The sequence below is a fragment of the Magnolia sinica genome, chromosome 6 (genome assembly GCF_029962835.1).
Source record: "Magnolia sinica isolate HGM2019 chromosome 6, MsV1, whole genome shotgun sequence".
Lineage (NCBI taxonomy): Eukaryota > Viridiplantae > Streptophyta > Magnoliopsida > Magnoliales > Magnoliaceae > Magnolia > Magnolia sinica.
The window spans coordinates 64,305,066-64,319,018 of NC_080578.1; the positions used below are offsets into that span (position 1 = coordinate 64,305,066).

Consider the following 13,953-nt stretch of genomic DNA (forward strand, 5'->3'; position numbering starts at 1 on the left):
AGCAACAAGGGGCACGTAAGTTTTGGATGAAGCTGATATTTATGTTTTCCTTTGTTAGACCGATGGGACATCTGGTGGGAACAGGAAGTTTTCACCGTAGGAATTCAATCCCTACTGTTTCCTGTGTGTGGTCCACTTCAGTCTTCAATCTGCCTCCTTTGTGGGCTCATGACCTAAAATGATGTGTCAAAATCGATGGACGCGATGGATAAAACATATATACATCAAGGTGGGCCCCACATATCCCCTGACAGGGCCGTTCGTCTCTCGCTAGGTCCCGCGGTGGTCCACTTCAGTCTTCAATCTGCCTCCTTTGTGGGCTCATGACCTAAAATGATGTGTCAAAATCGATGGACGCGATGGATAAAACATATATACATCAAGGTGGGCCCCACATATCCCCTGACAGGGCCGTTCGTCTCTCGCTAGGTCCCGCGGGGGGGGGGGAGTACCCAATCCGCGCCCTGTTTCTCCTCGGAGTCCGAGGAGGAGAAGGAAGGAAGAAGCATGGCGCAGCTTCGCCCACCCATCAATCGGGCCCTCTACGTTTCCTCCTCTTGCAAACCTCTCCTCTGCTTAAACCCAAACCCAAACCCTAAGTGGCAAAATCTGCAGCATGAACTGAAAATCAGAAGCAGATTCTCCTGCCTTTTCGCAGATAACCGCAGGCAGGCAAGCAAGCACTCTCTTTCTCTCAATTTCTCTGTCTCTGTTTTATTTTCCATGACTTTTAATTTTGATTTTTTATTTTTAAATTCTGGCTACTGATGAAATTGCTTAGAGAAGTTCTTAAATTCTTCATTAAATGATGGGAAGAGAAAATTCTTGATTAGGGATCGTTCGGATGCCTGTAAATGGGGTTATGATTTACAGGTAAATGGTTTACATTCTGTGTTTGGATGCTGAAAAATGCTGTATACAGGTTTCAGCCCCATTTGATTTACAGGCTCTCCATTTACAGCCTAACGGCTATAAATGGAAAGATTGTCTCTCCATTTGCAGGACTTAAAACAATTTACAGGCCATCCAAACACAGACAATCCTTTACCTCTAAATCATTTACAGCTTACAACCGAACAGGACAGGCTGCAAACGACCACTTAAACCATTTACAGGCATCCAAATGACCTTATCGATCATGACCACTAATGATTGGCAAAACAATAAAAAAGAAAAGAAAAAAAAAAACAAACAGAATTGATGATAACATTAAAAATAACTGTTATTTATTCTTTCCAGGAACTCTAATCTTTACAATGATTTGTATTAGTCTTCTCATCATGTTTTTACAGACCTGCTAGCTGCTACTCTTACTAAATAACTAATCCCAAAAGTGTTAAATTCCCTGGAGAAAAAAAAAAAAAGAAAAAAAAAAGAAAGAAAAAAGATAAAAGAAAAGAAATGAAGAAAAAAGAAGATAATCGCGGACATAACAGGACCTGATGGATCAGGTTTCTCCTCAAAAACCGTTTTGGGAGAAACCATTCAAATCATTTCTGGTCCACTGTCCAGGTCAACTAGTCATCTCTTTATTTCTTTCATTATTTATGACTGTGTTCAAGTCACAATTCGGACCTATGTTAGACCAGTTTGGACTGGCCTATTGTTGGGGCCTGGTCCATCTTCTAGAACATTGATCTGATGGACTCTTCTGTGAGTGACTGATAGCACATAAACCACACCAATTGAAGAATCCTACCACCCAGATAAATTCTATTTATTAGTCAAAATGTATAGCAGCAAGATGAAACAATATTCATGTTCAAACTTCAGACAACTTCTGATAACAAAAAGGTAAACTGGAACAAGCACGGTTTGTATCCTCATGGGCGAATCATTTCATTTTGATAAGGTTCTTAATTTTCCTCATAATCCATTGGCATCTCTACGCATCCTAATGGCTTCAAGTGTGTCTTCACTGTAAACTCAATACATGCTTCAATTTTTGTCTCACAAAAGCGAAGAGCATTTCATCCGGGCTGTAGCAGAACTTACCAACATGGGAGATGCATGTGAAGTTCCATAATATGACAATCCTTCTTTTGTCTTGGGGTTGTACTACAACTTTTCTTGTATGTTGCCATTACTTTTGTTGGATATATTTACAATTCTTGGATTGGAAGTCTGGGATTTCAACATGTACAAGTGCGGCCTATGTATCAATAAGCCAAACCATTGATACTATTGGACTTGCTGTCGATTGCCAATGCACGGAAGATCTCCCAGATGGAAAAATCCTTACCCTTCAATAGGTGGTCCAACAAATAGAGGGTCAAGAACGAAAATGAAGAAACAGTTCACATTCATGGCCAAATATTCTATATCTAGGATCTTCCAATCTAGGACCTTTTTTGTGTGCATGGGCAATCAATATTGAGGCCCATCAAATCAATGGTTTGGATCACTTAACCATGGATCCCGCATAAATAAATTGAAAACAAAATGTACCAAGGGCTGCCATGAAGATATTTGCGATTAAAGACATTGTAGTCTGTAAGAAGGTTGATATTTTGCTTACCCAAGACACAAAGAACCTTTTTATGCAATGATTTGGTCTGCTCACAGATCAGGTTGGTTTTCAGTTCACTCCTATTCATTGTTGCAAGCTTCTTCAAGTATTCGGCATGCTTGTTTTCCTTATCATTTGTGGTCGTATGGTGCTCCCCCTTGAGTTACTGCTTTTGTATGGTTAGTGGATAAAAAGTGAGTATTAACAATGGGTAATTTACAACGGCGGGCTTATTCTTCCAAATGTATTGTTGTTTATGGGGGATGTGGAAACAATTGATCATTTATTCATCCACTGTAATTATGCAAGATGAATCTGGGACCATTTTCTTGCCTCTCTTGGTACAGAGTGGTTGATGCCGAACTCAGTTTTTGATCTTTTATGGGCTTGGCATGGTGGGAGGGATGGTAAATCTACAAAGGCATTATGGCGATTACTTATCATGGCTATATTTTGGGTAATTTGGAGAGTTTGAAATGATCGTTGCTTTAACAATATGGCAATTAACCTCTTAAAAAAAAAAAAAAAAAAAATAAAAAAAATATGGCGATTACAGTGCTGGACTGTATACATAAGATCAATTTCTGCACGTTGGGATGGGCTCCTTGTGTAAATATGATAGATCCTGACCAGCTACATTCATCTTTTCATTTGTAATTTTCTTTCTGCTTTTCTTATTTAGTATTTCTAGCTCACTCCTCGTGACTTTTAAATAAAATTTTACAGTTAACTTTCAAATAAAAAAAGAACCATTTTATTTGCCTAGCTGTTGCTGGAAATGTGGGGAAGCAAAAATTTTAGTAACTCTATTTTGCCACCGAGAGAGATCTTGAGGCTGTGTTGACATATGGGGCAACAATGTAGTCAGTACGTTGGTGAGCTGATTGGGGAATTCTCCATCTTCAACTAGTTTGTATTGAAAGAGGACGGACTTTTGTGGATAGTCACTAATATTTGCTGTCTGGTGGAACTGTCAGGAGTGAGTAATTAAAGCGTAGGGTGATATGCGATGGCAAGGGATGTGGTGCTTGGGAGGGGACTTAAACACTATCAGATTCTTATTAGAGAAATTGTGGATAGCTATTTAACGAAATGCATGAGAAGGTTCTCTAAAGTGGTAATGAATTAGATTTTATTCCTATACCTCTCATGGGCAGGATTTTCATGTGGTTGAATTGGTACTCAAGGTTTGTTAAATGCAAATTGGACTGATTTTTAGTGTTGAAGGAGTGGAGGAACATTTTTCCAAGATGCTGTCCACCATACTTCCAATGCTGACATCTGATCATCATCTGAATTTGTTGGATTCTGAATGCTTAAGCAAAGGCCCATCCACCCCCTTTGAAATTGGAGAATATGTGGCTTGATCACTCATACTTCCTTAAATTAATGCCGTAGTGGGGGCACAACAATACCTATGAAGATGTGTTAGTTTTGTCTTTATGAAGAAGCTGCAATATGTTAAATGTAAATTAAAGAAGTGGAACAAGGCTCACTTCAGGAGTATTGAGGGGAAAAATAGGGATGATTCTAACTAAAATAGCCATGATCAACGAGGAAGAGGAAATGAAGCCATTTAGCACCTTTCAATGGGAAGAAAGAGAAAAAAATGAGAGCGGAGTATGTTCTCAAAATTGAAGAAATCTTATTGAGGCATAAAGGGCAACGTGGCACAAAGAAGAGGACAAAAGCACAACTTTTCCCCACTGTCATGAGATGAAGGATTACCATGATCTCTAAACACTTGGTGGATGTGTCTATTGAAGATGAATCGGATATCGAAAATACTCATTGAGTTTTATCACTTGTATCGTATGAAATTGAGGCTTATAAAAGGCCTAATATGAATGATATTGGATTTGAGTCGATCCCGTCGGAGGAGAAGGCAGAATGGCTAGAAAGACAGATACTAATGAGGTCTGTACAATAACCTTGGTTAGTTGTCCATAGGAAAGGAAAGAAAGGGGTTGTCTACAAGTTGAACATCGAAAAAGCATGACCATGTGGATTGGGGTGTCTTAGACTACATGTTGGGTTGTTTGGCATGCGGAATAAAATGGCGATCATGGACTAGTGCTTGCGTTCAGTTGAAGAAATTCTTAGTGTTAGTTAACGGCTCTCCTAAATGGTTTTTTCAAGCATCTAGAGTGTTGAGGCAGGGAGATCGATTGTCTCCATATTTGTTCATGGTAGTAATGTGTAACGCCCCTGTTTTTGAGACCCGAGCGCAACGCTCTTTCATTTCAACAACCCGAGTGTTATCTAGGATAAAATTAAGCATGGTAAACCATCATATAACAGAATATATCAAGATCCTAGCTGGGGACTTTAGTACAAAACCCATAAGTTTCAAATGTTCAAAAGTCAAACTAGTAAGGAAGTAACTGCAACTACCGGTAGAGCCCATAAAATTCTGCCGCCTCCTGGCGTGGTTCCTCTTCGTAGAATTCATCCCCCAAACTTGGGGAGTCAGCACCTAGGCCTGCTCCATAAGCGTCCTCATCTAAACCTGCATCCTTTGTATGGTTGAATATTCGATGAATGAGTGGCCAGCTCAGTGTGAATTCCCATTAAGATTACACACCGCCACATTAGTCAAGCATAGTTTTAAACAATAAGGCATTTAAAACAATACATGATGTAGTCTTATTAAATGCATGGATGCATGAGTGCACATCAATTGAGGATGCTCATCTAGTTGGCTTTTGGGCAAAACCCATGAATGTGGCCAGCCACCAGCGAAAGTACATCCTGTACGTGCGTAGTGACCAAGCTCACAAAAAGAGGTTAACCACCAGCGAAAGTACATATAGTACATGCGTAGTGGCCCATGACTAGAAGTACACCTCGTACGTGCGTGGTGACCAGTGGTCAGTCACCAGCGAAAGTACATTTCGTACGTGCGTAATGACCCGTGGTCAGTCACCAGCGAAAGTACATATGGTACGTGCGTAGTGACCCGTGGATGGTCACCAGCGAAAGTACATCTCGTACGTGTGTAGTAACCAAGCTCACAAAAAGAAGCTAACCACCAGCGAAAGTACATATAGTATGTGCGTTGTGGCCCATGGCCAATCACCAACGAAAGTACATCTTGTACGTGCGTAGTGACCAGTGACTAGTTACAGCGAAAATACATATAGCACGCGCATAGTGACCCGTATGCTATGATTGCATGATTAGCCCAACTGTTATTATTCCAATTGCAACCAACTAATTTAAGAAAGCTCAAAGGTCACTTGGGGGGGGGTGGGCGCTTGTCACCCATCATAGACCGACAGCTCGGGCATAGTGTCCCATACCACCATCCTTGGCCCATGAGACTCCAACACTAGGATGTTTAATGGTCACCTCCTCGACTAGTGACCAATCATAGTTCAACAAGTGGATCTTACCATCGTATGGTTACACAAAGATAATCTATCAATCTACTTAGGGCAATATCAAACTGAAGCTACATGGGGCCGATATCAAATCAAAGCCACATAGGGCAAGTACCGAGTTGATGCGATAAAAAAAGGATTATCCCCAAAAGCCACATAGGCACAAAAGCCCATGGATGGTAAGCTCGTATCAATGTTCCATTTAATCCATCGGTCAAAGTAGCCACTAGGTCGAGGGTCCATTTTAATCACAATCAGTCAAGTTACATCCCAAGTCTGGATGTACATATATAAGTGGGATTTTCCACTGATAGATGTAACAATTCAAGTTCTACAAGCAATCCACATGTATGAAAAGGTATAAAAGTAAAACATATAGATGTTCATGCAAGATAAATGTTAAGCATATAATTTGATAATAAGATTCAATAACTAGCACAAGTAATCGTGAATTAGAAATATTAGTTATCAGTTAAAACTAAAATGTAACTATCACTTAAGCTAACATGAAAGTGGAAAGCTCAAGGGGAAGAAATCATCACCTCTAGAGGGGGCGTTTCCTGGTTCCAAGGTACTTAAAGAGTTTAGGATAATCCGGTCACCTATCATTCGAACAAGATTAGGGTTAATTAGGCTTAGGTCTTGGCCGATTCTCTTCTGAAGGGTTGGAGGGTCATTTCATCCCTGGTCAGCTCATAATTATCACCAACCCGCAAGTTTAGCATTCCAAGGGTGATCGAAACCTACAACTCTTTACTCAAAATTAAGAGAAGCGTGACTATGAGGTTACAAAGTAGAAGTTGTTTGGCCTGATTACTTGCTAGTTTAAGTGATCCCAACCTTGATGAATTCCTTCTTTCATGAACTCAGTCAAGGGGGCTTAACCGAGCCGATCTGAGTTGAGTCGGCCCGAGCCGTTGGCCCACCATTTCTGCCATACCAAAGTCAGCAGTGGCGTTACCAATGCTCAAGTTGAGTTCACCCTTGAGGCAACCCGAAACTCGATGAGTTATTGAGTCCGGCCTAGCTGGAAGTGATGGCTGTTGAGTCGAACTCACTCGAGCCATGTCTAAGGAGGGGTGCAAGAGTAGCCCAGTAGTTGTAGCTGCTGTCATGACCAGTTGACTCAGCAAGTTGAGCCGACCCCATAGCGATTAATGGTGCAACAACGTCTACCTAATCACAGGAGGGAAGGTAGCACAATCCGCATCTTGTCCTGTCTCTGACCGATGGCCAGGGTTTGTGCGGCGGCTCGACGAGTCAGTGGAGAGAGTTCTCACCGCTGGACTCGGTCAAATAGCAGCCAGAGCCAACCCAGGATCCCGGACTCGGCAGCAAGTCATACTCCCCTTTCTCTCTCTCTCTCTCTCTCTCTCTCTCTCTCCCTCTCTCTCTTCTGCTTTCTCTCTGTTTCTCTCCTCTTTTCTCCTTCCTCTTTCGTCTTCTCCCTCTGTTTTTCTTTCTTATAGTGGTGCTTCCGGCCTGCACTGACCCAACTCGATTCGAGCTGATCGGGTCGACTTCGTGCAGTGCGGCACTGAGTTCAACACCTATGCTTGCATACTCTCTCTCTCTCTCTCTCTCTCTCTCTCTTCCTCTTCTCTCTCTTTGGTTTTTTGGTGGGAATCCTGAGAACAACGTGGTCTATTTATAGGCTTAGGGTTGGCTCCCGATAGTCCTTATTCATTACCACGAACAGCCACGATAAGTAGCTGCATTTCTCGCTCTTCTTTTTGCTTTCTGTTTTGCATGGGAGCAATCCATCAATGGGATGGATTTCCTATCATCATGGCCCATCGGATGAGTGCATTTGATCCAAAAATGGGGCCCACTTCATCATGGTGGGTTTTCTTGTTTGATGGAAAAGATGACGTTGCCACCAATGGCGATTTCTCATTGACGGGTTCAGATGGCAATCGAAGCCATCTGGATGGACTAGATGGGGGCACCGATCCCTGTGGGGCCCAACAATCCCATCGCTACTCGTTGCCACCTTGCATCTCACTAGATTTTCCCTTCCATGGTTGTTTTCTCGCACTGGGAGATTTTAGTTGAAGGTTGGTCGCCCTAACAGCTGGTTTTGAGGCTGCCCTAGTGTGGATGGTTGAGATCATCTAGGGAGCTTGGGCGAAAGGCTCGGATCAAGCCAGCGTGTTTTCCCAAAGGGAAAAACTTCCCACCACCTTTTTCTCGTCAGCAGGCTGCTCCTTTTTCGGCGCTGGACGTAGGGCGGGGATTGACACCGGGAGGGACGACTGAGATTGCAGGATGCAGTAGCTCCCGGATTGCCAAGCTGGCAATGAAATCGAATGTGGTTCCCCATTTCGAAAGTTGTTGCATATAGCCAGGTTGTGCTATGGTTCGTGCGCCTGCACACGTGTTCCATTGTGCGCGAGTGGGCAGGGTTTGGTCGAGATGGACCTACCTACACGATGGACGGTTTAGATCATCAGGATGGGACCTGATGGTCGAACGGTCCTCGTACATTCACTGCTAAACCTAGTTTGACTAGGGTCGAGGTCCAGTGCATCGCGAGTGCACCTCTTGCGGTGTACACACGACATGCTGTGGGGCCCACAGAGATGATTTTGAGGAATCCGCTTCGTCCTTATTGTTCTGTGGGTCCATCTGGGTCATTTGACTGGAGAAGAGGCATATCTGTTGGGGCAAAAAAAAAAATACACGAGTCAAAAGGAGTTTGGTTTGTTGCGCATCAAGATTCCAAGATAAGCAGCCCTGTCCATCGCGTGGCCCTCTCTCTATCATAAATCTCTCGATGAATAGTGCTGCGATGAATAGTTGCGCGGGTGAATAGTTGCACGGGTGAATAGTGTTTGCACGGATGAATAGTGTTTGCGTGGATGAATAGTGTTGCGTGAACCCGCTCAAACCATGTTGGTTGCGAGGGACCACGCAAAGGACATGTTGGTTGCGCACTCTTGCACAACATTGGTGGGTCAAGATGATTCGAACGGTTGAGATTTGATGGAAGGTGGGCCCCATGGCACAAGGATCGAGGGTTCGCACGTGTGGAGGCCTATAAATACCCCACTCCCTCTCTCATTTGCATACGTTGAAGATTCTGAAGAAGATCAGAGCTCTAGAGAAGAAGAGAAGTCTGAAGGTATCAAGAGGAGAAGGGAGGAAGAAGAGAGGAGCTTTGCGTCGGATCGCGCAACACCCTGTTGTTGCGCAGGAGTGAACACTCAAGAGCCGGAATGCTGTCAAAATGGCTGGATAAAAATGCGATCTTCGATCTTCCTTTTGTACAGGAACATGAGCTTAAGAAAGAGAGATCAGATGATCAGATCAGCACAACATTCCTCTCAACGAGATGATCAAATCACAAGCGGAAATGCTGCCGGATTTGATATTCAAACTCTCTCAATTCTTGTATTCTGGATATTGTATCTTAGAATAAAGGGAAATCAAAGGATGTAAATGAACTCGGAATAAATAAATATGATGAATGTTCTCTTTCTAGTTTCTCTTTGTTATGATTAAATAAGATAATTTCCAAACCAAATGCATTTGTTTCTTGTCGAAACAAAATGGCGACTTTGTTGGGGACTCTTATCCTATTTAAGATTGACATTGAGAAGGTTATAGGAACTTTTGTTATAGTTTGGCGTCGAAAGACTCCAAAATGACGACTCTCAACAGGAACATCCTCCCCTTCATCTCTAAGATAGAATGTTTTATCACTTGGATACTAATTGCGATTTTATATTTTGTCCAAAGGTAAAAAGATAAAACCGCGAGTTACGATCAATGACAAACCTAAACAAAGAAGAAAGTACCAGAGAAAGCAAAATCCGCTGTGATCAGGGGTTGGGAATTTCATATAATGGACGGAATGATCTCTGTTTCACCAGTAGCTCAACAAGACGAGGGAGGATGGAGGATGTTATCATCCAAAAGACGGAAAATTCGATCTACCTCCACAAGAAGCATCATCTCGCCAAGTACAGGGTCGATTATGCGAAGTGTTGTGAGACACAGTCCTGCCTTGGTCATGCAATCATCTCATTCGAGAAAAACAGAAAGGCCCGTCACTTCGAAAGGTCTTCTGGTACCGTTAACTACAACCGTAAAGACATCATCCACAGAATCATTACGAGTTCAGAAGAATAAAGGGGAAGCCATTGCGACTAGCGAATGTTCACTCACAGTACCTCTTGCAAAAGATTTCAAGCAAACTCATGCATTAAGAATGCTACGATCTGAGTCAGCTAGTCCTTCGAAGCGACGGTAAGCTGGTTTCAAACCAAACAATAGTTCATCTTCTTCAACAACGTCAGCAGTGCAACACTCACTTCCTCCTTCAATATCAAGACGATCGAAGAATAAGAAAATGGAAGTTTTATTGGCAGACATCAATCAGCCTAACCAACTTTCACCAGATAAACACGTAGCCGAAAGAGTCCCTAATTTTCCAACAGTGATTGTTGTGAACAACATTGAACTACAAGTAGAAAGGCCACAACCGCAAGCAGTTAGATTACAAGAACCAACGGCTAATATTACTCAGAACATAACGCGAGAAGAAATCCGACAGATGGTCATCGAATCCATTCATCTAGAAAAGCAAGGTCAGAATAAAAAATTTCAATAGCAGACACCGTATCCTCGTGAAATAGAAGAAATGCCGTTTCCCGCTGATTTTTAACACCCAGACTTTCAAAAATTTAATGGGAACGGATCACCAGTAGCCAAGGTGTCCCATATCGGTATCGGTTGGCGTAACGGTGACCTCCAAAACCAATACGGATACGGGGTCGTAACGGCGATATGGGGGCGTAACGGCCCGTAACGGCGTAAATTTTTTTTTTTTGTCAAAAAAATATAAAAAATATGTATTAAATCCGGAATATTCTAAGCATTCCAAATATGCATTTATTTATAAATTGGAACATGTTTATGGTGGTGTAACGGTCCACTCTTTGGTGAGAAGCTGTATCGGACTGTCTGATTAATTTTTGAACCAGGTAACCTGAATTTGACTACAAAATGTATATATTTAATTTTCTAAATATCTAATTTATATACTTAACAATTTAATATCTTTCTCCCAGTAGTTCTTTAAAAAAATGAAATTAAATTCAGGTAGATGGCGTTGCCAATTTCGGGTTGACTTGGAGGACCAATCTATGCCCCAAATTATCCTCAAATTCATGCAATTTATTGTCATTATCCCACTTATGTATTAGTGGACATTTATTGGATAGTGAATCATGAAAAAAATCAAAAGGCCCTATTTTAAAAAATAAGAGTACACCAAATAACAATTAAAACTATTCAAATAATTTGATTTTGGCATTGTGAGTTAGCAATTGCAGTTTATAATTTAATTGGTAAATTTTAAGTTAATATGTCTTTGGTACAATTTTTTAAGGCCCCAAATTAGCCGGGACTTGGATTGTGAAGTGTAGCACACATGTCAAAGTTTTTTGGGCCCCACGCATGATGAATGTGTTATATCTAAACCGTCCATTCATTTGACAAGATCGTCTTAAGGCTTGACACGAAAATAATACAGATCTAATTATCAAGTGGACCACACTGCAAAAAGCAGTGGGGGATTGAACGTCTACCATTGAAAACTTTTTTGGGATCACATAACTTTTAGATCAATATCAAATTTGTTTTTCCTCTTCATTCAGGTCTTTTTTACCGCATGAACAGATTGGATGGAAAATAAATGTTACGGTGGGCCTACGAATTGTTTAACGGTGAAAATCATCATCTCCGCTGCTATTTTTGGTGTGGTCCAGACGATCGTTGGATACGATTCATTTTTTAGGTAATGCTCTAAAATAATATTTAAAAATAGATGAACGGTGTGGATATAATAAATACATCACTGTGGAGCCTATAAAACTTTGATCTCCTTTGAACCGTTCGTACAACTCGGAGATCGAGGAGTGTCAGCGCTCGTCTCAGTGTGACACGTACCTACCGCAGCTTACGCCTGCCCCCAAAAAAAAAAAAAAAGGAGAGAGGGAAACCGAAAAGAAAAAAGAGGGAAAGAAGAGAAGAAAAAAGAGGGAAAGAGGGAAAGAACAGAGAGAGAGAGAGAGGGAGAGAGAGAGAGAGAAGGAGGAGGAGGAGGAGGCCGTAGCCGCAGCCGCAGTCGCAGCAGGGTCGTAGCCGCAGCTGCAGCAGGGTCATAGCCGCAGCCGCAGCAGGGCCGTAGCACGCCGAGAAGAGGAAGAAGAAGAAGAAGAAGAGAGAGAAGAAGAAGAGGAAAAGAAAGGAAAAAGGTAAGGGTTATTTATTTATTTATTTTTTTCCCAAGGCTCGTAATAGCCGTTATGGGTCAGTAACGGCCATTACGCCCGTAACGGACTTGTAATGGCCGTTACGTGTACAAAAAAGGGACTCGGCCGATACGGCCCCGTATCGCGTAATGGGTACCACCGGTTTTGGGACACCCTGCCAATAGAGCATATGATGCATTTCATAACAAAGATGGGAAATTTCTCTGGAGTTCCTCAATATTGTCTGTGATTATTCGGATCTTCTCTGACAGGAAGAGCTTTTAGATGGTATTCAGGTTTAATCCCAGGATCTATTCATACTTGGGATTAGATGCAGGATGCTTTTATGTCAAACTTTTTCTCTTTTGACAGAGAAGTTAGTTTGACCGAACTGGCCTCTATTCGCCAAGAAGAACCAGTCGAAGAATTCATCAGTCGATGGAAGTGATGGGGTTTTTTCCCCATGCTCGACTGGTCGTGAGCCTTACACGACCGGTCGAGGGCTGGTGCATGACCAGTCGTGGAGTCAAGTCCTGACTCGACTCAAAGTCCAGCGACTTTGGACTATTTTTTCCGGGGGTGCTCGACTGGTCGAGGGTGGTGCTTGACCGGTCGTGGGTGGCGCTCGACCAGTCGTGGCTTCGTCTCGACCGGTCGCGGTTACGCAGATTCGTTCTGCGATTTTGCAGATTGCGGAAATCTGAGTCCTTTCGCAACTGGGATGCGGAAAAGAGTTTCCTAAAACTATAAATAGGGGTTCCTAGGGTTTTTCTAAAGATATGAAAAACACAAGAGGGCTATCAAAGGTGTGAGAGAGAGAAAGAGAGAGAAGAAGCTTGCAGAAGGGAGATTATACTCATGGAGGTTATCTACTGTGCAACTTATATCTTAACGCTTCTACGTCCTCGTAATCGGTGAGATCTCTCCTTTTTTCTTTTATTCTCTCATTGTTTATCCACTCTTGCGTGAGTGAAGACGGTTGTAACGTTCTACTTCATAGTGGATTGTTGATCTGGATGAGGTCCCGTGGTTTTTACCTCTTTTAAGGGTTTTCCACGTAAAAATCTCATGTGGTGTGTGATATATGTTTTGATTTATTTCATTGCTTTATTATCCATAATTCTGGTTTGTTTTGGGAGGCTAGATCCTAAGGTTTTGTGCAAGGCCGCCAACAAAGTGGTATCAGAGCCAAGTTCATTGAACGGGTAGGATCGGTTTTTGAATTATGGAAGGTGGCTCATCAAGGATGATCAGCCTCAATGGTTCTAACTGGACCATATGGAAGGCTAAGATGGAGGACTTGCTTTATTGCAAGGACCTATATTCTCCAATTTTAGACATATCAGCAAAATCCAAAGATATGTTTGATGATGATTGGAAGAAGATGGACCGAAAGGCGGTGGGGTTTATTAGATAATGGTTGGATGATTCTGTGTTCCACCATGTGTCTATGGAGACCTCAGCTGCTAGCCTATGGCTGAAATTCGAAGGGTTGTATGAGAGGAAGATAGCCGGTAATAAAATTTTTCTGATAAGGCGACTTGTGAATCTCATGTTCAAGGATGGTGGTTCTGTGGCCGAGCACATGAATGAGGTCAGCAATATAGTGAACCAGCTCTCTGCTATGAAGATGGTCTTGGATGATGAATTGCAGGCTTTACTATTACTTAGTTCATTGCCTGACAGTTGGGAGACATTGGTGGTGTCTCTAAGTAACTCCGCGCCAGACGGAAAGATATCCATGGAACAGGTGACCAGCTGTCTCTTCAATGAGGAGATAAGGAGGAAGTCTCAGGGGTTT

At 42.3% G+C, this 13,953-nt stretch overlaps 1 protein-coding gene across 1 annotated transcript in view; it reads left to right on the forward strand.

Annotated features, from left to right (window-relative positions):
* Positions 1-425: 425 nt before the first annotated feature.
* The window catches only part of LOC131248814 (uncharacterized), a 55,416-nt gene continuing 41,888 nt past the window's right edge, over positions 426-13,953 (forward strand). Inside the window, exon 1 of the mRNA XM_058249287.1 lies at positions 426-672. Coding sequence (XP_058105270.1) covers positions 508-672 — 165 coding nt within the window. The 5' untranslated portion in view covers positions 426-507. The remainder of the gene's footprint in view (positions 673-13,953) is intronic.